The sequence below is a fragment of the Emys orbicularis genome, chromosome 22 (genome assembly GCF_028017835.1).
Source record: "Emys orbicularis isolate rEmyOrb1 chromosome 22, rEmyOrb1.hap1, whole genome shotgun sequence".
NCBI classification, from domain to species: Eukaryota; Metazoa; Chordata; order Testudines; family Emydidae; genus Emys; species Emys orbicularis.
Genome location: NC_088704.1, coordinates 5038510 through 5065503, shown reverse-complemented (window position 1 = coordinate 5065503; position 26994 = coordinate 5038510). Strand labels below are relative to the sequence as shown.

At 49.2% G+C, this 26994-nt stretch overlaps 1 protein-coding gene across 1 annotated transcript in view; it reads right to left on the bottom strand.

Moving 5' to 3' along the window:
- Positions 1-26994, bottom strand: part of EPHB2 (EPH receptor B2) — a 203604-nt gene that overhangs the window by 122873 nt on the left and 53737 nt on the right. Inside the window, exon 3 of the mRNA XM_065421228.1 lies at positions 24621-25305. Within this exon, the coding sequence (XP_065277300.1) occupies positions 24621-25305 (685 nt within the window). The remainder of the gene's footprint in view (positions 1-24620; positions 25306-26994) is intronic.

The following is a 26994-nucleotide window of genomic DNA, read 5'->3' as shown; positions in this document are numbered from 1 at the left end:
CTAACAATCATTCTGTCATCACAGAAAAATATCAAACTACCAGGTGTCTTCTTTGGGAAGAAATGTGCAGCGAGCAGGTAGGACATGCTCGCTTTCAGTCAGCTCCCTATTCTCCTTCTGGTCATTTTAATTTTTATTGAATTCATGATTAACAACAACATAGGAACAGACAGACTGGGTCAGACCAATGGTCCATCCAGCCCAGTATCCTGTCTTCTGACAGTGGCCAGTGCCCGGTGCCCCAGAGGGAATGAACAGAACAGGCAATCATCAAGGGATCCATCCCCAGTCGCCCATTCCCAGCATCTGGCACACAGACCCTAGGGACACTTCAGAGCATGGTTTTGCATCCCTGCCCATCCTGCCTAATAGCCATTGATGGACCTATCCTCCATGAACTTATCTAGTTCTTTTTTGAACCCTGTTATAGTCTTGGCCTTCACAACATCCTCTGGCAATGAGTTCCACAGGTTGACTGTGCGTTGGGTGAAGAAATACTTCCTTTTGTTTGTTTTAAACCTGCTGCCTATTAATTTCCTGGGGTGACCCCTAGTTCTTGTGTTATGTGAAGGAGTAAACAACACTTCCTTATTCACGTTCTCCACACCAGTCATGATTTTATAGACCTCAATCATATCCCCCCTTAGTCGTCTCTTTTCCAAACTGAAAAGTGCCAACAACAGACAAGGATCAGTTCATTTCATAGTATCATAGAGAATCATAGAGTATTAGGGTTGGAAGGGACCTCAGCAGGTCATCTAGTCCAACCCCCTGCTCAAAGCAGGACCAATCCCCAATCAGAAAGTCACAGAGGTTCTATCCAGCCCACAAGTACACGGAGAACAGTTCAATATTATAAGGCCCCCAGAAGACACAAATACTTAGGAGTTTGCAAAATGAACAACCTAATATTTATAGTAGCACAGTAATTAAAAATACTAAATGATAAACTTTCCCTTCTAGCCAACTGATCTTCATTATAAATCTGAACACCAAATACTAATAATATTCTGGGCACCAGGCGGATTACCTGGAACATAACTCAGGTTTCTCTAAAGTCTAAGATGTTAGTGAATTGATTTATTGCTTTGCACAGTCCCAGGACAGATCTATGTGCCCCATCATCTGTAGAAGATGCTTCAGTGCTGCCAGTCCAATGTAGTGTTTTCAGTAGGTGAAGGTAGCATTGGACTTTTCATTGGCACATCTGGAATGAAATTGTTTGGGGCAGTTAGAAGATTTCGCTGGGCTTTTTGTTCACCATAGGAACTGTGCTCTTTACTCTTAAGTCAGTGCCAGAGAGCTGGTCCCGTGGGTCTAACCCCAGAATGTATAATAAAGAGTTAAACACCAAAATGACTGCTGACTTGTAATGTATGAAGCAGTGAATCAATGTCCAAAACTGGAGTGTAGAAGGGCAGTTCCATAACCTCTTTATGAATAAGGGTGATTGAAAACCACAGTTAGGGCATCATAGATACAGAACTGAATTTGCTTTCTTTAAAACAGAATGAAAATGGCAAATGAGAAAATACTGCGTTTATTTGTAAGCACTGCAAATAGAAACTCATAAAGGCATTCACATAATTTCTGTCATTGATTATCCTTAACAGGAATATACCTATCTCATAGAGCTGGAAGGGACCCTGAAAGGTCATTGAGTCCAGCCCCCTGCCTTCACTAGCAGGACCAAAAGGGCAGAATAAATTGAATTCTGATCTGTTCAAAGTTCAGCAGTGTTAAGCCTTGGACAAAGTCTCTAAAGGTTGATAGTCCTTTGATATCTCATCTTTTAGAGTTGGTATCTTCTCCTTCAGGAAAGCTGGGATCATGCATATCCAAGGAGTCAGATAGAATTTTGGCATTGAACCAAGATATCTGACTGTGTTTTTCCATACTTGCCGCATGGTCCCATGAAAAGGATGTTATCCGATCTCCTGAAGATGCAAAGCATCTTCTCCATAAGTCAGATTGGAAAGAATAAAAGGAAAACAATATACTGCTTCTGTGCTTGGGATGTGAGGATATTGTTGTGAGTGTTTGTAAAATATATCAGTTCCAAACCTTTCTGTCTTTGGAGCCTGAGTCTCAGTATTTTTCCGTAGCATCACACATAGCTTTTTGGTTTCATCAAGAAGTTGGGAGTACTGGGAGGGCTTGGAGGAACCATGGTGCTTGCGGGTTTGTTATCAAGTCGACTTAGCCAAACAGAGATAGTGAACATAAGAAATAAGTGTGACCATAATGGTCCATCTAGCCCAGTTTCCTGTCTTGCAACCATGGCTAGTGCCAGAAGCTTCAGAGGGAATGAACAGAACAGAGTAATTATCAAGTGATCCATCTCCTGTCATCCAATCCAGCACCTGGCAGTCAGAAACTTAGGGACACTCAATGTATGGAGTTGCCTCCCTGACCATCTTGGCTAATAGCCATTGATGGACCTACCCTCCATTAATTTATCTAATTCTTTTTTGAACCCAGTTATACTTTTGGCCTTCACAACATCCTTTGGCAATGATTTCCACAGGTTGACCGTGCATTGTTTGAAGGAGTACTTCCTTATGTCTGTTTTAAAGTTCCTATCTATTAATTGAATTGAGTGACTCTGGTTCTTGTGAAGGGGTAAATAACACTTCCCAGTTCACTTTCTCCATGCCATTCATGATTTTATAGACCTCTATCATACCCCAGTATAGTCAGCTCGTTTCTAAACTGAACAGTCCCAGTCTTTTTAATCTCCTCTCATATAGAAGCTGTTCCATACTCCCAAATATTTTTGTTGCCCTTCTCTATACCTTTTCCAATTCTAATATAGATCTTTTCTGAGTGGGGATAAGCAGAACTGCACGCAGTATTCAAGGTGTGGGCATACCATGTATTTATATAGTGGCATTATGATATTTTCTGTCTTATCTATGCCTTTCCTCATGGCTCCTAACATTCTGTAAACTTTTTTCACTGCACATTGATTTGAAATTTTCAGAGAATTATCCATGATGACTCCAAGATCTCTTTCTTGCATGGTAACCGCTAGTTTAGACCCTTAACATTTTGTATGTGTAGTTGGGATTATGTTTTCCAATGTACATTACTTTGCACTTATCCACGTTGAATGCCACCCACCATTTTGTTGCCCAGTCACCCAGTTTTATGAGATCCCTTTGCAATCGGCTTTGGACTTAACTATCTTGAGTAATTTTGTATTGTCTACAACATTGTCACCTCACTGTTCACTCCTCTTTCCAGAACATTAGTGAATATGTTGAACAGCACCGGTCCCAATACAGACGCTTCAGGAATCCTGCTGTTTGCCTCTCTCCATTGTGAAAACTGACCATACATTCATCCTGTCCTTTAACCAGTTACTGATCCACGAGAGGACCATCCCTCTTTATCTTATGACTGCTTACTTTGCTTAAGAGCCTTTGATGAGGGACCTTGTCAAAGGCTTTCTGAAAGGCCAAGAACAGCATACCAGCTGGATCATCCTTACCCACCTGCTTGTTGTCCCCCTCAAGGAATGCTAATAGATTGGTGAGGCATGATTTCCCTTTACAAAAGTTATTTTGACTCTTCCCCAACTAATCATATTTATCTATATGTCTGATAATTCTGTCCTTTACTACAGTTTCTACCAATCTGCCTGGTACTGAAGTGAAGGTTACTGGCCTCTAATTGCCAGGATCACCTCTGGAGCACTTTATAAAAATCAGCGTTACATTAGCTATTCTCCAGTCATCTGGTATAGAGGCCGACTTAAGCGATAGGTTACATATCACAGCTAGTAGTTCTGCAATTGCATATTTGAGTTCCTTCAGAACTCTTGGGTGAATACCACCTGGCCTTGATGACTTATTACTGTTTAATGTATCAATTTGTTCCAAAATCTACTCTATTGATACCTCGGGCTAGGCCAGCGCCTCAGATCTCACACCTCATAAGAACAGCTCAGGTGTAGGAATCTCCCTCACATCCTCTGCAGTGTCTTAAGACCGATGCAAAGAATCCATTTAGCTTCTCTGCAGTCAGGACCGGCGCTAGGCACCAGCAAACCAAGCAGGTGCTTGGGACGGCACAATTCCAGGGGCAGCATTCCGGGAGGTGTTTTTTTTTTTTTTTTTTTTGCTTGCGGCGGCAGAAGACCTAGAGCCGGCCCTGTCTCCAACGATCGTCTTCCTTGAGTGCTCCTTAGCTCCTCAATCGTCCAGTGGCCCCACTGTTTGTTTGGCAGCTTCCTGCTTCTGATGTGCTTAACAAATAGTGCTGTTAAGTTTTTGTGTCTTTTGCTATTTGCTCTTCAAATTCTTTTTTGGCCTGCCTAATTGTACATCTACACTGGACTTGCCAGAGTTTATGCTCCTTTCTATTTTCCTTAGTAGGATTTGACTTCCAATTTTTACAGGATGTCTTTTTGCCTCTAACCATCTCTTTTACGCTGCTGTTTAGCCATGGTGGCATTTTTTTATTTTTTTGGACCTAGGCTTAATGGTTTTATTATAATTATTTTAGTTGGAGCCTCTATTATGGTGTTTTTAAATAGTTTCCATGCAGCTTGCAGGCGTTTCATCTTGTGACTGTTCCTTTTAGCTTCCAATTAACTAGCTTCCTCATTTTCATGTGGTTCCCTTGTTGAAATTAAATGCTACTGTGGTGGGTTTCGTTGGTATTTCCCCCCTCCCTACAAGGATTTTAAATTTAATTACATTATGGTTGCTATTACTGAGCGGTTCAGGTTTATTCATCTCTTGGACCAGATCCTGTGTGCTCCTTGTGGGCTCCAGGACTAGCTGCTCCAAGATACAGTCATTTATGGTGTCAAGAAGCTTTATCTCTGCATCCCGTCCTGATGTGACATGTACCCAGTCAATGTAGGGATAGTTCAAATCCCCCATTATTACAGAGTTTTATGTTTTCGTAACCTCACTAATCTCCCTGAGCATTTCACAATCACCACCACCATCCTGGTCAGGTGGTCAGTAGTATATTCCTAATACTTTACTCTTATTATTCAAGCATGGAATTTCTATCCATAGAGATTCTCAGATATTGTTGAGTCATTTAAGATTTTTACTATATTTCACTCTATGCTTTCTTTCGCATATAGTGCCACTCCCTAACCTGCACAACCTACTCTGTCCTGCCTATATGTCTTGCATCCTGGTATTACCCATTGATTATCATCATTCCACCAAGTTACTATGATGCCTATTATATCAGTATCTTCATTTTATACCAGGCACTCAAGTTCACCCATCTTAGTATTTAGACTTCTTGCATTTGTATACAAGTACTTATAACATTTGCCTTTATGTGATGTAACTGAATGGGGACTCTTTTTCGTTTGACTTTCTCTCCAGTTCCTACCTGTGCTTTATCAACTTCTATCCGCTCCTCTTTACGGGGATATCGAGTATCCCCTTTAATAAATCCTCCTTTAAGGCAGTGTTTTTTTCATTTCCAGACCCCTACACAATTTCAAATGGAGGTGTGGACCCTTTTGGAAATCTACTGTCTGTAAAGATAGTTGAATTCTATTCAGTCAGTTTTCAGTCTAAGTCTTTCTCGGACCCCTTAAACATAGTCCGTGGATCCTCTGGGATCCGCGGAGCACAGGTTGAGAACCACTGCTCTAAGGAACGTCTCTGTCCGAACCGTGTGCTCTTCAGCCACAGCCCTTAGTTTACAAACTCCTCTATGACCTTTTTAATTGTGTGTGTCAGCAGTCTGGTCCCGTTTTGGTTTACGTGGAGCCCGCCCATCCTTCCTGTATAGACTTCTCCTTTCCCAAAAGGCTCTCCAGTTCCTAGTAGTGGTAGATCTCTGAAAGCCATGATGTAAGGTGTATGGAAAGGGCTGCAGATTCATATCTCCAAGCATGTGAATTCCTCAGGGGATCACAGATATGAAAATGGAAATGGGGAGTCTTGTTGGACGGGTGCCTAAGCCTCTTACTTGGCCATAGTTAAATGAAAGCTGGCTACAATGCTGTAGGCCTCGCGGCTGTCTGGAGGCTTCAATTTCACTGAGTTAACATAGGATTCATCTGCCAAGATACCATTTTATGTTCTTTATTGTGGTTGTGATGCACTGTCTGGAGACAGGAGATGGAGATGGATACACAATGGACACAGGAAACCCGGCCGCCCTTGCTTTGCACTGCTCTTTAAGGAGAAAAGGCTAGATTTTCAAAGGTACTGAGGTGCCAGAAGATGCAAATAGGCAACAATGGGATTTTCAGAAGAACCGAAGTAGGTTTGGCCGCTAATGCGCATTGATTTTAAGCACCTTGTTGCATTAACCAATGGGAGTTAGGCACCTAAACTGCTTAGACACTTTTGAAAATCCCACTTGGTGCCTATCAGCATCGTTATTCACGTAAATGCCTTTAAAAACCTGGCCCTTCATCTCTGCTCTGCAGCTATTCAAATAAAGGAAGGCATGTGGCGAGCCGTGGAACAGTTTGATGGAGGTAATTGGTTGATGTCTGAAACTAAATATCTCCAGTTCTACAAAGAGATCGCCCCAGAGCACTCTATAGCATGCCTTCTCCACATCTGATGCCAGAAAAAGGCGGTGATGTTTGCATTTCTTTAATGATATTTGCCATTTGACAAATGTGATTTGTAGCTCGGCCTTAAATAAAGCGAGAGCGCTCGGTGAAAATCAGCAGTGACAGGGCTAGAGGCAGCTGGTTCCTGAGGCTTTTTCAGTGCGTTATTGTCTAGTTTAATTGATAAAATTAGCCTGTGTGAGATTCAGTCTTCTGGATTTTTATCATTTTTCAGGAGTTCAGTTACATTGGCTTCCAAACAGGAATTGGACAATTTTCCTTGTCCAAGGGAGTGACCGAATGTTTATAAAGTATTCAAGGCACTATTAAGCAATGGTCTCAAGTTGCAGTGGGGGAGGTCTAGGTTGGATATTAGGAAACACTATTTCACTAGGAGAGTGGTGAAGCACTGGAATGGGTTCCCTAGGGAGGTGGTGGAATCTCCATTCTTAGAGGTTTTTAAGGCCCGGCTTGACAAAGCCTTGGCTGGGATGATTTAGTTGGTGTTGGTCCTGCTTTGAGCAGGGGGTTGGACTAGATGACCTCCTGAGGTCTCTTCCAACCCTAATCTTCTATGATTCTAACTCCTGAACAGATTTCTAGAATTCACTGCTAAAGCCAACCAGCCCTGGAGAATTACCCTTTGGAACAGCATTGTGTAGTTTCTCTGTTGATATCTTTGCTTCAAATTGCACTTTCTGTTCTTCAGTAATCTCCAAGATTTGGGTGGTTTCGATACCACAATGTATTTCTATTGTAGCAGGAGTTCATTTAGGGTGAATACATGTACAACATGCATCTGTTACTGCTATTTAACTGTTGCCCTTTTATTGTCTCAGGTCTGGTCTACACTACTGACCTATATCGGTATAACGACGTCACTCGGGTGTGAAAAACCCACACCTCTGAGCGATATCGTTTATAACCCCCCATGTAGACAGCACCATGTCGGTAGGAGAGCTTCTCCCCCCATCGACAAAGCTACCGCTTCTCAGGGGGTGGATTGGCTACAGCGACAGGACAGCTCTCTCCTATCTCCATACAGCAGTGTATGAGGTGTAGAAGTGCCCTCGGTTACAGATGCAGGTATAACGGACAGGGCAAGAGTGAGATGGCGTGGTTTTGAAAGCTAGGCGATTAACTTTATTGCCCAATTCCAAACATTGGCCACATGATTGAGTTTCTTGAGCCTTAGATGTGATAACGTTCTCGAGTTGCAACTAAATTTCTTCACCTTGAGCTTGTGTTTCTTAGGCAATGCCAGTGATCAGCTGTTGAAGAGGTTTGAGTTGCTTTGCTAAGATCAGCCACTCTTCTAAAAGAGCTCTTTGGGTTTGCATCTAAGGGAATGGTTATTCCCAACTGCCTCCCCCAAAGCCTGTGGGCAGACTGTCCCAGTGTCAGTCATCTCAAAATCCTTCTGCATCTGTTCATTGATCAACTGCGCAAATGCTTTCTTCTTAGTATATCAGAGGGGAACCCCCATCTGGACACGGACACCATTGTTTGGGGGCAAAGCTGTACTGGAGTATGACTGCACTTATCTCAAAAGCTGCTTCAGTCTCAATGAAAGTCAAATATTCAGAGTCAGGAATCATACATACACTGTGGAGGGGAAAGTAAAGTCTCTCTCATTTGTGCTTAGCAGCCTCTATCCTGTGGTGAGTTCAACAGGGCTAAGACCGAAGGGTTTTGATTATTTATGTTTTTATTTGAGCTAAGTACACACCATCGACTGTATTATTTTTATTACAGCAGCGCCTCATAGACCAGAATCACAGTGCAGAAAATGATTGAAATAATCTTCATTTAACTAACAGCTTTTCCAGTCTGATTATATGCCCGCATTCATTTACCCCCCAAAAAAGTACCGTTTTCTGTTCTTGAATCCTTGCACATTTCAGAGTTTTTCCCGTGGTTTTAAACATAAAGCTTTCAAGGAACCCAACCTTACTCCCTTCCCCAGACTTTGGTGAAATTTGGACGCATCTTTAGATCCAAGTTTGTGGCCCTTTAATCACACTTAATTTCCCCCAATATTCTAAAATTAATGCAGTGAGCTGTTTGTCTCGGAGAGATTAGAAGCTCTGAAAACAGGCTAATGAAAAATGGCCTCAATGAAGATATGTTCTCACATACATCTGGCAGGGAGCCGCCCAGCCCAGATCCACAGACTTGTGCGTTAAAAACAGCAGTGCAGATGGGGCAGTTTGGGCTGAAGTTTGGTCTCACAAGTCCACCCCCAGGCTTGGGAGCCTGAGCTCCAGCCCAAACGGCAACGTCTTCATAGCTATTTTAGCGTGCTAGCACGAGCCCTGCTAGTACAAGTCTGCCGACCCGCACTGGGAGACTCGCTCCCAGCTGCAGTGTAGACGTACCTTAAAGGACTTTAGTTCAACATTTTAGCAATAGGAGGCGCACAGCTTACTGAGAGTTTCAGCTAGAAGCTATGAGAATGTACAGCTATTAAATTAGCTTCAGGGAAGCTCCTCTATTGTTTCTTGGATGCAATAGAAGCATATTGAATCACTGGAAAATATTAATACTCATCCAAACAGGATTAGGAAGCTGAATCAAAGCCGGTTCCTTAGGTCATTCCAGAATCTGCCGCAAATGCAGACAGTATTTCTGGCAAACTGGACTTGGTTTACTGTGCATTTGCTTGTTCGTTTTCAACAAGTGATAGAGAAAGCGATGCACTGCAGCAGCTAAGCAATAGATCAGTGAGCTTGTGATTGAATCTAGAGATGGCTGGAGAATTTGCAATGAAACAGAGCTTCACTGGAAAATGCCAATTCCTCGAACCTGAAATGTTTCACGAAAACAGGTCAGGTTGAACAAATTTTTGTTGAGCTCCAAAAGATCAGCCTGGTTCACTGCCAGCTCGCCTGGGGACCTACGAGGGAGGTGGTCTTCCAGGGTCCATGGCTCCAGGACAGCCCCACCATGCAAACTGCTGGGGGCTGGGATGCCCCCTGCCATGGAAGTCCTGGGACAGGCTTCCAGGGGCTCTGACTCCAGAGTGCCTCAGTCCAGAGATCCCACTCGGTAGTTGGGCAGCCCGCGGAGCCAAGCTGGCCTGGAAGCCTTGGGGTCCCCAGCCCGAGGCAGACTGCAAGATGGAGTTGCAGGCCCTTCTAGCCCCAGTCGCTGTTGACAAGAATGGAGTCCTGGGGAGCAATTTTTGTTTTAGAAACATCATGTGTCAGGGTTTCCAGAACTGGCCTGTGTAGGCACTCTGGTTGCTGGGAATAACAGTGTAGGCAGGGAACTAAACAGCAAAGTAATGGAGGTCATTAGAGGGAAAAAGGCATCCTTTAAAATTTGGAAATCGAAACCTAGTGAGGATAAGAAGAAGGAGCACAAAGCCTGGAAGCTTAAGTGTAAAAGAATAGTCAGGCAGGCCAAGAAAGAATTTGATAAGCAACTTGCTAAAGATGCAAAAACTTAACAGTAAGAATTTTTTTAAGGACACCAGAAGCAGGAAACCTGCCAAACAGGCAGTGGGGCCACTACTTGACCAACATGTTAAAGGAGCACTCAGCGAAGACAAGGCCATTGTAGAGAAGCTAAATGAAGTCTTTGCATCAGTCTTTGTTGCAGAGGATGTGGGGGAGACACCCACAGCAGAGCTATTCTTTTTGGACAAGAAATCTAAACAACTGTCCCACATTGATGTGTCAACAGAGGAGGTTTTGGAACTAACTGATAAATGAAACAGTAACAAGTCACGAGGACCAGATGGATTCACCTAAGAGTTCTGAAGGAACTCAAATATGAAATTGCAGAACTACTAACTATAGTATGTAACTATCACTGAAACCACCCTGCGTACCAGGTGACTGGAGGATAGTAATGTAATGCCAATTTTTAAAATGAGCTCCAGAGCCGATCCTGGCAATTACAGGCCAGTAAACTCAAATTCAGTACAAGGCTAATTGGTATAAACTATAGTAAAAAACAGAATTATCAGACTTATAAATAAACATGATTTGTTGTGGAAGAGTCAACACGGCTTTTTGAAAGAGAAGTCATGCCTCATCCATCTATTACAATTCTTTGATGGAATCACCAAGCATATGGATGAGGGTGATCCAGCTGCTGTAGTGTACTTGGACTTTCAGAAAACTTTTGACAAGGTCCCACAGCAAAGGCTCTTAAAGAAACTAAGTAATCAGGGAATAACAGGGAAGATTCTCTCATGGATCAGTAAAGGGTTAAAAATAGGAAACAAAGGAATTAATAAATGATCAGTTTTCACAATAGAGACAGGTAAACAACAGGCTCTCCCAAGGATCTGTACTGGGACCGGTGCTATTCAACATATTCATTAATGATCTGGAAAAGGAAGTGAACAATGAAGCGGCAAAGTTTGCAGATGATACACAATTATTCAAGATAGTTAAGTCCAAAGCAGACTGCAAAGAGTTACAAAGGTATCTCATAAAACTGGATGACTGGGAAACAAAATGGCAGATGACATTCAACATTGGTAAGTGCAAAGTAATGCACATTGGAAAAAATCATCCCAATGACACATACATAATGCTGGGGTCTAAATGAGCTGTCACCACTCAAGAAAGAGATCTTGGAGTCATTGTGGATCGTTCTCTGGAAACATCAGCTCAATGCTCAGCAGCTGTCAAAAAGGCTAACGGACTGTTAAGAACGATTAGGAAAGGGATAGGAAATAAGATGGAAAATATCATCATGTCCCTATATAAATCATGATGCATCCACACATTGAATATTGTGTTCCGTTCTGGTCGCCCCATTTTAAAAAAGGAGATAGTGGAACTGTAAACGGTTTTAACAAGGGCAACAAAGATGATCAGGGGTGTGGAACAGCTTCCATATGAGGAGAAACTAAAAAATTAGGCTGTTCAGCTTAGAAAAGAGACAATTAAGGGGGGATATGATAGAGATCTATAAAATCATAAGTGGCTTGGAAATAGTGAATAGAGAAATGTTATTTACACTTTCCCACAATATAAAAAACAGGGGTCACCTGACGAAATTAATAGGCAGCAGGCTGAATACAAACAAGAGGAAGTACTTTTTCACACAGTACACAATTAACCTCTGGAACTCATTGCCACAGGATGTTGTAATGGCCAAAAGTATAACAGGGTTCAAAAAATAATTAGATAAATTAATGGGGGGGGGGGTAGGTCCATCAAAGGCTATTAAGTCAAGATGGTCGGGGGACAACCCCATGCTTGGGGCATCCCTAAATCTTTGGCTGCCAAAAGTCAGGAGCTGAGGGGTGGATCTCTCCAACATTAAACGGTTCTGTACACTCTCTCTGAAGCTCTGGTACTGGCCTCTGTTGGAGAGAAGATACTGGGCTACACGGACCATTGGTCTGACCCAGTATGGCAGTTCTTATGGTGCAGCCTGGAAAAACCAAGAGGGGAGAGGGACGTGGGTCTATGCCAAAGAAGGGCAATGGCTGAAGAGACAGGAGTCTGGAATGAGTGCCCTTGGGGAAGAATTCAGAGGAAATACAGGTGGCAACTGCCATGAACTGTGACACCCACCACCAGTACATGCCTACCCCATTCCCTCTGACTCCTGTTAGAGAGGGATGGGACTGCACCTATCTTGGGCCTTTGGCTGTCCTCTGTGCGGTAGTCTCCAGGTCCTGGCTTAGATGGGTAAAAACGAACCCGCCCCCCTTGATTTGTTTTTAATTCAGTCTCCTTTCTTAGCCGTGGTCCTTCCTCCATTGCTGAAAGTGACAGAATGGGCCCCTTGAGCATCACCATGGGCACCCCTCCTTAGACCTACCTGGGGCAGCACCACATAGTCATCTTCAGAGCTTCCTCAAAGCCACTTCCCCCACGAGCACACCATAAAATTAGCCCCCATGGAGGACTAGCCAAGCTGTGGGGTTTCCTATTTCCACAAATCTGGTGCTGTCCATTTCCGGGGGAATACATCTGGCAGAAGAGAACACTGCACCTTCCATCTGAGGATCTCAGAGTGCTTCAACGCAGTGATGAATTACAACAAACAAGCCCACACCCCGGTGTCTGGGAAGTATCATCATCTCCATTTTACAGACGGGAAGTTAGAAGATAAACAATTAGTCTGAGATCAGTCAGTGGCAGAACCCAAAGGCATGGCACCCAGTCAGTCCCCTGCTCTAGCCATCTTTACGTTCACATTCTCTCTTTCCTAGTGATTGTATGGACCCTGTTCTGGGTTTGATTTCCAGGTCCAGGTTTCTCCTCTTGTGATGCAGCAGGAGGAGGGCAGAGCTTAGTGGTGCTAGAACAGGTAACGAGAAGAGCTCTCTCCAGAACTCATCAGGAAGATGGGCAGGGATGTAAAGCTCTAGAAGTATTCCAGAGTAAGTGTCCGCATGGGGAGATATTCCAGAACAGCTATTCCGGGCCATTTCCCCCTGCAGACAAGCCTTGCTGGAAAAACTCTGACCACAAACTGCGTCTTAAAGGCAAACCGACAGAGCAGTTCCCTGCAGAGTCCCTGCTTTCCCTGGCTCTTTGGGAAGGTCAGCGTAACCTCTGGGGAAGAGCCTCCGCTCCCGAGAGAGCTCTGTTCCTCACTGAGCAGCCTCCCTAAGGTGACCAGACAGCAAGTGTGAAAAATCGGGACGGGGGTGGGGGGTAATAGAAGCCTATACAAGAAAAAGACCCAAAAATCGGGACTGTCCCTATAAAATCGGGAGATCTGGTCACCCTACCCCCACCGAAAAGGACCAAGCCCCTCCAGGAAAGTGGATCCTCCCCTCCCCCACCAGAGCACACAGTGGGTGCGGGGGGCGACCTGCATCCTCGCCGGGGAACGCACTCACTATTCAGGGACATCTCCATCGCAGGCTTGGCTAGGAGCTGAACTTACAGGGGACATATGCCACCTAACTCATGTGTCTGCCCCTCCCCCAGCCCCTTTCCCATCGCCGGGAGCCCGAGCGCTGTCCCAGAATTACAAGCAGAACAGGCTGGCACCTCCCGGGGCTCTGAGGCACTGAGCATGCTCAGTGTCGTTAATAGCCTGATGCTGTGCAGCTGTGATCCCCATGGCGGTGCTAATTGGATTCACAACACGCAGGGGTCAGCGAGAAACAGGAGGGAAAAGAATGCAGGAGGAGGAAAGAAAGGAGCAGCATTCTGCCTGCACAGACCAAGAGGGGCGCCCAGAGAATGGGACCCACATCAGCAGGGTCCAGCAGCACCAGAGCCCAAGAACCAGCACACACCGGGAGTCACGTAGCCAAAAACGCACCCCACGCAGATGGGACCATGCTAGGACGGGGCTAATATCCGCAGGGCACACCACTTCCTGTGCACGGCGAATGTTTTCCATGTCCCGATGCCATTCACATCCAATGCCCTGGAATGAATCCCATTCTGGTGTGTGGCTCCCCAGAACAGCCTGAAGGCAAAGTGATAAAACCTGCCCACAGGCCTCTGTGTCACAGGGGCACACAGCTGTACCCAGCAGCACCACGGGTCCCTGGGCGTGTCAGGAAGTTCACACCGACACGGGAGAAACGCTCACCCTTTCGCGGCGTTGTCCCTCCCTCAGGAGGGCAATGGGAGCTTCGTGCACGCAGACAATGCTCTGCATACGGCTCTCAAGGAAGCAACAGCAGCCACGTAGCCTGGCACAGCAATTCGTGTCTGTGTGGATCAGCCGCAGCCATGCAGCAACCACAACTGGCCGGTGTCTGGCTAAGCCGCTAATCACTCAGTCGGGGGGTTAAAGAACACGGTTCTGACACGAAACTCTGGGAGTGAGGCTTGTCCCGCGTGCAGCATCCCTCTCTGGAGAGCCCAGAGTACCGAGCCACCAGGGACAGTCAAAGGAGAGTTCTTGCCTTTCTCTAGAAACGCCTCGGAGAGCCATGGAAACAGCCTGTGGAGCGCGGGTGAAATCCTCGCCCTACGGAACTTGCGGGGAATGTCCCGTTGACTCCAATGGGGCAAGGAGTGTTACTGCAGTGGTGCTGGGCTAGGACCCACTGTGCTGTATGTACAAGACACATCAGGCCTATACACCGAGACACACCACGCAAATCCAAAGGGGAGGCCACGGGACCCTGCCACTGCGGGTCCATGGGCAGCTGCTTCTCACCTACCACCTGGCTTTAGCGTTTAGCCAGAAGCCTTCGCAAGCAGGCAGAGGGACACCGCTATCAAAGGGAGCGCTTGATTTCAGAGTCTGGTACAAACAGACCTAGCAGAGCGCACGACAATAGCTCTGCCTCTGACACCCCAGCACAGAGCCAATGAACGAGAGAGGCAGAGCCAGAGACTACAGTGCATGGGGTGGGGAGGGAGTCCAGACAAAGGGACGGGGCACGGAGAAAAACCGCAGAGGCAGAGGGAAGGAGAAAGTGAGGAAGAAGGAGAAGCCAGGAGGCTGTGTCTCTGGAGGGAAGGCCTGGGGGAGGGGCGTTCGGCTGCAGCATGTTAATGAGACCCTGGCAAACACAAGGGAAAGAAGCAGGGAAGGGATTGTGTCTGGGCAGAGGACAAGCAGTGCTACTCACTCAGTCTCCCCTGTGGGGCCCTGTGGGATTGGGCAGCAGGGCCCAGGGGAATGGAAATCTCTTAACCACACAGAATTGTTAACTGCTCCCAAATCCTTTTGTGCCATGGCTGCAAGCTTAGAAGAGCTTAAGCTGTGAGATGCATGAACTTCCTCAATAAATCTCTCTTGTGCGGTGCCTCAAGCAGGTTTGCATTGTATTACCCAGATGAAAAGCCCTGCAGAGAAAGCTTGCAACTTTCCCAGCTCTTTAGCAGCGTTTGGGGCCTTTTAATCACTCGGGATGCATCTTCCAAATGAAATGCATTAATAATACAGCTCAGGCAAGCGGAGTGCTCCACCTCTGCGGGCCGGGTGCCGTGCAAGCTGCCCGGGCCATCTGATAGTACTTCACACTGAAGGCCGGCTTTTATATGCTTGTGTTTTGCTGTTGGAAAGAGGCCCAGACTTCCTCCCACCTCTGGAAACACGAGAAAACCTGCCAGCCACATGTACGGGTTAGCGCTCTGGGCCAGGCTGCTGAGGGATGGGGCAAGGCTAAGGAGGGATCTGGAGGGAAGAGGAAAGGGAGGTCACAGCTCCCCAGATCCCTATAAGAGAAGCAGGTTGGGAACCAAAGGCCCTTTCACGGTGCCATCACCGATCCTTTCCCTCTCCCCTGCTGTGGGGGCCCAGCAATGGGGCTGCCAGGGCTGGGCTGAGCCCCACAGGGAGGGAGCCCCCCCAAAGGGCTCTCCCTGCAGCCCTTCCACAGCTCAGGTGTGACTAAGCCCAGGGACAGCTGCGCTGCCCGGCTCTCTCAGCAGCGGGCTTTGGCAAACAGGCCTGGAGGCTCCCACGTTCACAGACCCAGCGCCCCACAGCCCGGGGTGGGGGTGGCTGGCGAGCGGGCAGCACTCAGCACCTTCCTGCAGAAGGCCTGCTCCTGGGGAAGGCTACAGCCACAGGAAAGGCCTGTGAGCTCTCCCAGGCCCTCTCTGCCTTGCACTGTGCCTGGGCGCCCAGCACTGGCAGGCCAGGCTCTGCCCCAGGGATTCCTGGGAAAGGCTCTGGTGTGCTGTCATGCAGGAGAGAAGGGATCCCGTATCCCATATTCTCCACAGGGGCTGTGCCGTGGAAGAGATCTGAGACAGGGACACCAGGCAAACAGACTCCCAGGACATCTCAGCCGGACACACACAGCCCCTCCCCAAGAGGGGTCAGATCCCACTGACCCCAGCCACCGACTCTCCCTCCCTCTCTCCTCCAGCCCCATTCTTTCAGGGGGCCATACTCCTCCATCCTCCACTTCCCATGAGGTCTCACAGCCCCCTCCACAGGGGGCCATATGCCTCTCCCTCCATCTTCACCACTGTACCCTGTATCCTTCCCTCCCAAACCCCCACATGGCACCCCACCCACCTCACACCCCTCCGTCCCTGACCCCTGCCCCCCATGCCCTTTTCGTTCAGTGAGCCAGTTTAGAGACCAGGCCCATCTCTGTAGACGCAAGCAGTGCTGGGCCCCAGCTCTCATTGGTGTCTAGGCCAAATGTTACCCTGCCCACAGGCTACTCTGCTCAGCCCCATGGGGATGGGGCAGTCCTGGGTCTCAGACTCTGGTGGGGATGGTTATTATCCCTGCAAACGCACTCTCTCTCCGTGGATGGCCCCTCTCCTGTTCCCATTCTCCCTGGACTTTCCAGGAGCCCAGCCAGCCGTGGGAATCCAAAGCTGGGCCGTCAGGCCTGGCACCTTCCCCAAACACCTTCCAGCTCCAACCCCTCCATCCCGCCTGTCACTGAGTCCCACCGGGCTGCCTCTGCCAGCGTGGCACCCAAGGGTGCTCCCCCACTTGCTGTGGTGCAGGTCTTGAGCCAGCTGCCCCAAGAAGACTGGATTGCAGGCCACTGTGTTATTAACCAGCATGTGGAGTTCAGAGCCGCACACGGCCTGAGTCACTGCACCTCCCCCAGTCCTGCTGCTAGGAAAACAAAGAGAAGACACAGCCCGGCTCTCCCCCACCTCACTCGCCTTCCCCCTCCTCTGTTCACTCACTTTCTAGACCACTTTCAAATTCCCTCCTCTCCTCTCAGCCCGGTCAGACTGGGCCACAGCCGGAGGCTGCCATGCCAAGCCATAGGCTTCATGAGTCTCCCAGGCAAGTGGCGGAAGCCCGAGCACCTGACTGGCTACGGTCACTGCACCAAGGCGCCGGCAGCCCCGGCTGGCGAGAGCTGCTTGGGCCAGCACTGACATCGGGAACTGCAGCTCCGTCAAACCCGAAACATTTCCCGGAAGCCGGTCGATTCTCACACAATTCTTTATGAGAGAAAGTCAAAAGGAATCATTCCAACTTTCTCCTTTCCATTGGATAGCAGCGAAACATTTCACTCTGATCAGGCCAAAATGTCTGGGTTTGATATCATCCGACTTTCCTTCATTTTGACTTTTATATTACATTGAAATATCACATTTCATCCTATTTCTGTTTCATTAGTTTAGTTAATAATACATAGAATGTATTATATTTAATAGGCTTGCATAATATAAAAGTCAAAATAAAAAGAATCAACTTGAAATGAAGCATTTCAATGGTTCTCAACAGAATTTTTTTAAATTTTCATTCCATGGGAAATTTTGTTTTTTTGTTTCGATTCAGATTGAAGAATTTTTTCAGAATTTCCCGAGAACAGACACAACAATGTCCAGGTGCTCTCTGGAGCGGGATGGACAGGACTAGCGCGGCTTTTCCATCTCTGTAGTATTATTTGTGTTACCAGCGCACATAGGAGCCCATCATGGGCCAGGACCCCACCATGGTAGGAACTGTATAAACACAGTATGTGTCACTGCTTGCAGCAGCCAGTCCAGCTCTGTGCTCATCAGTCGCTTGGGAATCTCGTTAACAACCCACCTCCTTACAAGAGAGAGGACTGAGTGGTTCATCCTGGAGAACCTGCCCATTCTTCTGTCCTCAGAGCCTCTATGTCTGACCCTTGGAGGACACTGGTCCCCATGACCACTAGCACGGACCCCGAGACACCCAGAGCGCGTTGGTCCCTGTGATCACAAGCACCTACCGTACTACACCTGGCATGCATGGCGGGCCATGTTCTGCTCCAAGCAGGACTCCCTCTGGGCTTCCTTCAGCCCCTACTCCCTGGACGTTCCTCCTTGGAAGGTCCATTTCCCAACACCTTTCATATCTACCGGGATCTCCCTCTGCTATTCCTCCCTCCTTGTCTGTCTGTCCGTCCTCGCTGAGACGCGGGGTTGTACAAATGCCTCTGAATCTGCCTGCATGTCCCCTTCAACCCTTCCATCTCCTCCTGGCTTCTGCCCACACTGTAGGCGCTCCAGCAAATCCCATCGTATCTGTCCAAGGCTGGCACAGAAAGCTTTACCCCGCTGTCCCGCCCAAAGCCAGGGACCTGGGAGAAGTATAATGTCCTAGAGAGGCTGGCACAGCCTTGAGGTTTCAGGTCCCCTGCCCGGCCCCTACAAGATGTTGTGGTAGGGTACAGAGGCTGTAAACAGACACAAGGGATTGATGGAGAATTCCCCAGTGACGGCACTTCACTGGTATGTCCCAGGCCACCCTATACTGATGCCCCCCCCATCCCCTCCATGCAAGTCCCAACACCAGGACATGTCAGGTGAGGCCACGCTACAGGGCAGTCTGTACTGTTGTGGAGCAACCTACAGGCACTCGCAGGAGGCTGCTGTATATTAGAGGTCCTGGCTGCACTGATCTCTGCCAAGGGCACCAGCCGCCTCTATGACAGCCCCAAATCGCCAGGTGCCTGGGGGCCTTACAGTGCAACACTGCCTGGGGCCCCTGAGACTCTCCCCAGTGTTCTGCTCTGGCCCTGCCCCACGCTTGCCTGGCCCCTGCCCTGGGGCGTGTGGGGGCCTATGACCCAACACAGCACCTGCCCCGGGAGTACTCCAGGGACTGGCCTTTCCTGTTCAAAGATGGAGGCTGATCACGCAGACCCAAAAGGGCCCGTTCTGATCTCAGGCCAGTTCGTCCCTTTAGTTGTCGCAGAGATTCAGGGAGTTTAAGGCCTGCCCGCTGCCCCTCCCCTCCCTTCCCCGCTGGGAGGACACGCAACCCCCACCCCGCAGCGAGCGCATTAGGATGCGCCTTTCCCTTCACAAGCCCCTCCGCCATATCTATAATTGATCTCGGAGAAACTCCGTCCTGACACCCATTGCCACGATGCTATCGGGGCTGTAATGGGATTTTTACATTTAGCTTGGACAAGGGACGGCTCTGTTGGCTGCAATGAAATGTTTCAATAACTGTGTCTGCCCAGGAGCCAATCCGAGCCCCCTGGCTGCGCTGGCTCTTTTCACTGGCTCGCCCGCTGGTCTTCCTCCCTCCCGTTATCTCAACCGCTTCCCTGGCTCGCTCTCCCCCACCATCCATCCTGCTCCTGGGCCTGGGAGTTCCCTTGTCAGTGTATTACACAGCTGCAAAACTTTACTTCTCTCTCCAACCACACTGCCACGTTCCCTTCCCACACCTCCACCCTGGCCTGGCGCTCAGCTGCCTCCTGTTAACACCCCAGCTACTACCATCATCTCCAAGCCTGCCAGAGAGAAGCATTCCCTTTCCAGCAGCCTCTGAGCCGGCACTAGGGTGACCAGACGAGAGGAAGAAAATATTGGGACACATTGGGGGAAGGGGGTGTCTGCCGGCGGAGCAAAAAAAAAAAAAAAAAAATAAGCCGGCGGAGGAAGGAAAAGAAAAGAAAAAAAAGCCGAGTGCTGCCGGTGGAGCGAAATATCGGGACAAACACCTAAATATCGGGATGTCTGGTCACCCTAGCCGGCACCGTGGTGGCTGACCCTGGGACATGTCTACACTACAGCCACATCAGCGGCACAGCTACGGCACTGCTGCAGTGTCGCTGGAGCACAGACACTTCCTACATCAGCAGAAGCGGGGGTTCCATTGATGTAGGTAATCTACCTCCCCAAGAGGCAGTACCTACGTTGATAGAAGAATCCTTCTGTTGACCTAGCCACATCTACACCGAGGGTTAGGTCGACCCAACTACAGCACGTAGCTAGGTTGGTCTAATTTTTGAGTGTAGAGCAGGCCTGAATGTGGGTAGGAGAGAGCAAGGACATGGGCGTGCAGAAGGAGGAGAGAAAAGCCTCATTTCTCCAGGTGCACAGACAGTATCACAGAGACGTTGTGCCCCAGTCACTGTGCCCGGCAGAACCTTCGTGCTGGCATAGCCAGTACAAACGGGCTATATGGCAGCTGCATTGCCCTGAGGGCACCTTCTAGAGGAACATCCCTGTACCTGGTCCCCCTGCACGGGGCACTGTGGGGTGGGCAAAGAGCAGGCAGGAGGGGACAGGCCAGAAAGTTATGACATCCTAGAGATTCTGCAGACACTACAATGGCTCACAGATGGCTGCCCTACCCTGCACCAGGACTGAAATGAGCCCCGGAGCAGGGGGCATAATTGCCTCTCCTCTGGCTTAGGCAGGGCTGAATTCTCCTGACCGTCCCTTTTCTAAGGGGAATATTGGTCTCCAGGCCCTGCTCCATTGGTAAGTCACCGTGTCCCTTCGGCACAGCCCTGGGACCAATTTCTTTCATAGTGCCAGCTAGCTTTAGTGAGTCAGACGTTCATAGATTCCCAGGCCAGAAGGGACCACTGTGATCATCTATAACACCGGCCAGAGACCTGCCTCAAAGTAATTCCTAGAGCAGATCTGTGAGAAAAACATCCACTCTTCAATTTCAGTGATGGAAAATCTACCACAGCCCCTGATAAATTGTTCCAATAGCTAATTACCCTCACTGTCAAAAATCTACGCTAGGAGGGTGGTGAAGCACTGGAATGGGTTCCCTAGGGAGGTGGGAGAATCTCCATCCTTAGAGGTTTTTAAGGCCCAGCTTGACAAAGCCCTGGCTGGGATGATTTAGTTGGGGTTGGTCCTGCTTTGAGCAGGGGGTTGGACTAGATGACCTCCCTAAGGTCCCTTCCAACCCCAATCTTCTATGATGATTCTATGATACGCCTTATTTCCAGTCTGAATTTGCCTAGTTTCAAACTTCCAGTCATTGGATCATGTCAGACCTTCCTCTGCAAGACTGAGGAGCCCAGTATTAAATATTTGTTCCCCAGGTAGCTACTTATAGACTGTGATCAAGTCACCCCTCAACATTATTTTTGTTAAGCTAAATAGATTGAGCTCCTTGAGTCTATCAGGATGAGGCAGGTTTTCTAATCCTTTAATCATTCTCTTGCCTCTCCTCTGAACCCTCTCCAGTTTATCTTCATCCTTCTTCAACTGAGGACACCAGAACTGGGCACAGGATTCCTGCAGCGGTCGCAGCAGTGCCATGTACAGAGGTGAAATAACCTCTCTGCTCCTACTCGAGATTCCCCTGTTTATGCATCCCCGGGATCTCATTAGCCCTTCTGGCCACAGTGTCACACCGGGCGCTCGTGTTCGGCTGATTATCCACCGCCTGCAAAAGCTTTTTCAGAGACACTGCTGCCCAGGCTAGAGTCCCTCAGCGCGTATGTACAGCCTACCCACTTTGTTCCTAGATGTAACATTTACATGTAGCGTCAGGCTAATTTACCAAGCGATCCAGATCACTCTGAATCAGTGACCTGTCCTCTTCGGTATTTAACACACACACACACACACACACACCCCGCCTCCAATTTTTGTGTCATCTGCAGACTTTATCAGTGATGATTTTGTTTTCTTCCAGACCCCTGATAAAAATGTTAAGTAATGTAGGACTAAGAACCGATCCCCAGGGATCCCACGAGAAACCCACCTGTTCAATGACGATTCACCACTGACAATCACATTTTGAGACCAATCAGTTAGCCCGCTTTTAACCCCTTTAATGTACGCCAAGATACTCTTCTCTCTCTCTAGTTTTGAAATCAAAATGTCACGCGGTACCAAGTCAAACACCTCACAGAAGCCTAAGTCTATTACGTCAGCACTGTCCCCTTTTACTCCCTGCCTGGGCTGCAGGCAGCACTCTGGAGGGGCTGGTGGAAACAGACAAGGGAGCACCCAGCGGGGTGACCCTCCGTGGTTCCACCTGGTCACCAAAGCAATCGGCTGGAGGTTGGCACAGTACAATGACACTCTGCACTCTTCCCCTGTACATCTGCTCCTCCCCCAAAGCCCCTCACCCTGCCCTGTAGCTGCCCACCCAGCTCCACGCACAACTCTGCTGATGCCTCAGTCCTCAGCTGCAGACAAAGGGGGGTTCTGCACTGAGGACCAGGATGTAGAATGTTCCCATTAACTGATGATTTAATCCAGACATGCCCACAGTGATTAACCCGAGAACCAGCCCGCAGATCTTTGGGCCCTTCAATGACCACAGCCGACAGAGAACAGAAAAAATGTGACTCACACTTAATCTGTTACAGCAGAAAAACCACCAGATCCAAATCCCTGACGCCTCCAGCCAGGTGTCACAGCACACCCACCCCTACCTGCAGCACATGACTCGGGTTCCTTTAGAAGGAGCTGTGAACAGCAAGACACCGGGCTCTGTCTGACCACTGGGAAGACCAAAGTGACCCCCTGAGCCCATTTCTGGGCCCTTCCTGCCACCCCCCAGGACTGTGGAGGGCAGAGCTGCTCCAGCCAGTTCCCTCAGCAAAGCCCAGTGGAAATCACGCTGATTGAGCTGTACTCCAGTCGCAGTGCAGCCCCTCTCCAGTGCCCGGCAGAAGGGGCTAATCATGGAGTTCTCGGGGATAAACAAAGTGCCAGCGGAGAGCGAGGGAGGGTCATGCGAGCTGGGACCTTGAGGGAGAGCTCTCCTCGCTGCTGAGCAGTGAGTGGGACTGGCAGACCTTGACTTTCTGTGCCTGCAGGAGGCTCTGGTCCTGGTGGTCTCTCCTGTGCTTGTATCTCTCTGGTTCGCCCAGGGCCTGCCTATCTGCTGAGGAATTTGTGATTCCCTCGAGAGTCTCCAGGCAATTGCAAGTGAAACTTTATCTCCAAGAAGCAGCAGCTAAGATGGGAGCTGGCACGAGTGTGAGTGGGCCTGAAGAGATGGGAGGAGGGGGGCAGTGGAACTGGGGGAGGAGGCTGGAAGGCCAGATGAGTTGCAGGGGAGCAAATGAAAGTTATTCATTCCTGGGAGACCCTCTTCTGCTGCTCTCCCCTCCCTGCCACAGTAAGAGACCAGATTGCAGCCACTCCTAGCAGTACCTCGGTTAGACATTGCTCCCTAATTTGGACGTCCTGTTACAGTCTAAAAATAATCCCTTTGGATCACAATTCTCCCTAAGAATGGACTCCCCTTCAGACCTTGCTGGTGCAGGGAGGGACTCTGCCCACCTATCCTTTCGCCACCTGTTCTGATTGGCTAGTGCAATCCTGCCCTGCAAAGCTAAGGGCTGCTGGCATCCTTGAGTTGCCTGACCCACAGGTGCCGAAATCAGGCAATGCTGGGACCCCCTAGCCAGTCGGGGGTGAGCCTGCCACTTGGCATTTCCCAGGTGAAGTGCAGATTGGCTGGGAGATCAGCATGCATGGCCGGCACTGAACATGGAACATGCCCTGTCTGTGTGTGCTCGGGAGTGCAAGGGTGGGTCAGCCTGGCCACGGCACACACCCGCGGGCACCCAGACCCGGGCCCAAATGGGCAGACTGGCTCAGAAAGACAGGAGCGCACATGTATGAGCAGAAGCTTAGCTAGAAGGAGCATGCGTTCACGGTGCCCCCAGGCACATGGACAGGCAGTCCAAGCAGGCTATGAACAGGGACCATGGTGATGGGAAATCAGCAAACGACAGAGAGAGGCGTATGGAGATCAGCCAGCCAGATCCATGTTTAGAACCAATGGCAGCTCTCAGAGCTGAGCCTGCAGAATGCATGGAAGGGACTGGATCGTGCTGCCCAGTGCAGGCAAAGCTCCCCATAGGAAGAACGACGGGGCAGTGACTAGCCGCACACACACACACACACACACACACAGCAAGGCCCATCTGTTGATCTAGGCAGAGTGCGCTCCCTCGGGCCTTTGTTTGGGCTGGTCTCCTATTGTTCCCCTCCCTGGCTGCGGAGGGCACGGTCAGGTTGACAGAGCTGCAGATTAAAGCTACGAATCCTAATTCCTCACCCTGAGCAATGCCCACAGAGCCCAGGTTCCCCCGCCCGCCTCCAGTGCCAGGAACCGGGGCCCAAAACATCTCCTCCAAATCCTAATCACCGAGAGTTTGCCAAAGAGTCACTGCCCGGCAGGCAGGTGCTGGGAACGGCTGATGCAGCAACGGAGCAGGAAGCTGGGGAGGGAGCAGCCAAAGGATACGTGGTGCCCTCAGACTTGCTACCACTGCAGGGACAGGACAAAGCCACTGCGCAGGGTAGGTTTGCTAACAGCATGTGAAAGAATCTGTGCCAGCCAACCTCCCTCTGCCTGCAGGAGAAGCAGCATTCTGAGGCACCTCCAAGAGCCAGGGGGCTGTGCCCTACGTGCCCTGGCCTAATACAATCACAGGTTCCCACGCTAAGGACGCAGCATCGTAACAAAAGCAAAGAGAAATGGTTACCTCTGCAGACGGTCCCGTTCTCCACCGATTCATAGCCAGCCTTGCACATGCACCGTCCAATGGGCACCAGCCACTCCCCATCCCCATTGCAGTACAGCTTGATGGGGACATCCACCTCCTCTGCGTTGGTAATGCACGACCCCCTGGCCGCCACCAGCGAAGTGCTCTCTGCTCCCGAGAGCGTCTCCTGAAACACGGCCCCGTTCTGGATCACTCGGGGGCACTTGCGGTAGAAGACCCGGACAGCGATTAAGGACATGCAGCCCCCATAGTCCTGGAACGCCAGATAGAATCCGTTCTTGGAGACCGGCCCGAAGCTGCGCACCTCGGTGTTGATCTTCATCACGCGGCCACCCAGGTCCACCTGGGAGAAGCTCTCATCAGCCGCAATGGTGTCCACCTTTGCCCAGGGGTTCTCCATCCAGTTGGGAAAAGTCTTGGTGGCCGAGTCAAAGTCAGATTCGAAGTAGTAGAGATTGAAGGTCTCCTTGCAGGAGCCGGGAACGTTTGGGATGCTGCTGCAGTCCCGGACAGAAAATTTCATCTCCACGTGGATGCGGTGAGCTCCTCTCCTCCGTATGTATTTGGTCCGCAGCCAGTTGTTCTGATTGGATTCAAAGACGTTACACACCTGGTACGTCCGGATCGTGTTCATGTTCTCGTCGTATCCGCTCACCTCTTCCCACTGCGGATGGGACACAAAGAGTCAGTGGGCTGCATTGCATTTACATTCACTGGCAGTCAGCTTGGGCCCGTTTATGTACCTGGTGGGGGCACAGCTCTGCCTCCCCCCCCATCCCCTGACAGGCAAAGGCTCAGGCTGCCTGGGGGGGAGGAGAAGCCAGTTTCAATGTGGGGTCAGCTGCATCGGTACAAACTGCACTGCACCAGGGTCAATTGTATCGACACTAGGGCTCTGCCTAGGTGCAGCCACCCCAGGGTCTAATGCCAACGTACACTGAGTCCCTCCCACTCTCCGGGCTCCCTGAGCCAGGGCACACGCCTCAAACACTTCATGCTCCTCTAATGCGCCACGCAGGCCGGTGCTGGGAATGGCTGATGCAGCGAAGGAGGGAACAGCCGAAGGATACACGGTGGTGCACTACCCTGCCACTGCCGGGCCAGGACAAAGCCACCACACAGGCCAGAGGCTCTATTCTCCCGGGTGGTTACTTGGTTTCCACTCGCGTTAGTGGGAGATACGTGCACTGACTGGCAGAGGAGACAAATTACAACATGGGTTTACGAAAGGCAGATCGTGCCAAACCAACCTGATCTCCTTCTTTGAGAAAGTAACAGACCTTCTAGATAAAGGAAATGCGGTGGATCTAATATACCTCGATTTTAGTAAAGCGTTTGATACTGTGCCGCACGAGGAATTATTGGTTAAATTAGAAAAGATGGGGATCGATATGAAAATCCAGAGGTGGATAAAGAACTGGTTAAAGGGGAGACTGCAGCGGGTAGTACTGAAAGGTGAACTGTCAGGTTGGAGGGAGGTCACCAGTGGGGTTCCTCAAGGTTCGGTTTTGGGTCCTATTTTATTTAATCTATTCATTACTGACCTCGGAACCGAATGTAGGAGTGGGCTGATAAAGTTTGCGGATGACACAAAGTTGGGAGGTATTGCCAATTCGGAGAAGGATCGGGATATTCTGCAGGGAGACTTGGATGACCTTGTAAATTGGAGTAACAATAATAGGATGAGATTTAATAGTGGGAAGTGTAAGGTGATGCATTTAGGGATGACTAACAAGAATTTTAGTTATAAGTTAGGGACGCATAGGTTGGAAGTGACGGAGGAGGAGAAGGACCTCGGAGTCCTGGTTGATCGCAGGATGACTATGAGTCGGCAATGTGACGTGGCTGTGAAAAAAGCTAATGCGATCTTGGGATGCGTTAGGCGAGGTATTTCTAGTAGGGACAGGGAGGTGCTGCTTCCCTTATACAAGGCGCTGGTGAGACCTCATTTGGAGTACTGTGTGCAGTTCTGGTCTCCTATGTTTAAAAAGGATGAACTCAAACTGGAACGGGTACAGAGAAGGGCCACTAGGATGATCCGAGGAATGGAAAACCTTTCCTATGAAAGGAGACTCGAGGAGCTCGGTTTGTTTAGCCTAACCAAAAGAAGGCTGAGGGGGGATATGATTGCTCTCTTTAAATATATCAAAGGGATTAATACCAAGGAGGGAGAGGAATTATTTCAGCTCAGTAGTAATGTGGACACGAGAACAAATGGATATAAACTGGCCGTGGGGAAGTTTAGGCTTGAAATTAGACGAAGGTTTCTAACCGTCAGAGGGGTGAAATTTTGGAAAAGCCTTCCGAGGGAAACGGTGGGGGCGAAAGACCTCTCTGGCTTCAAGATTAGGCT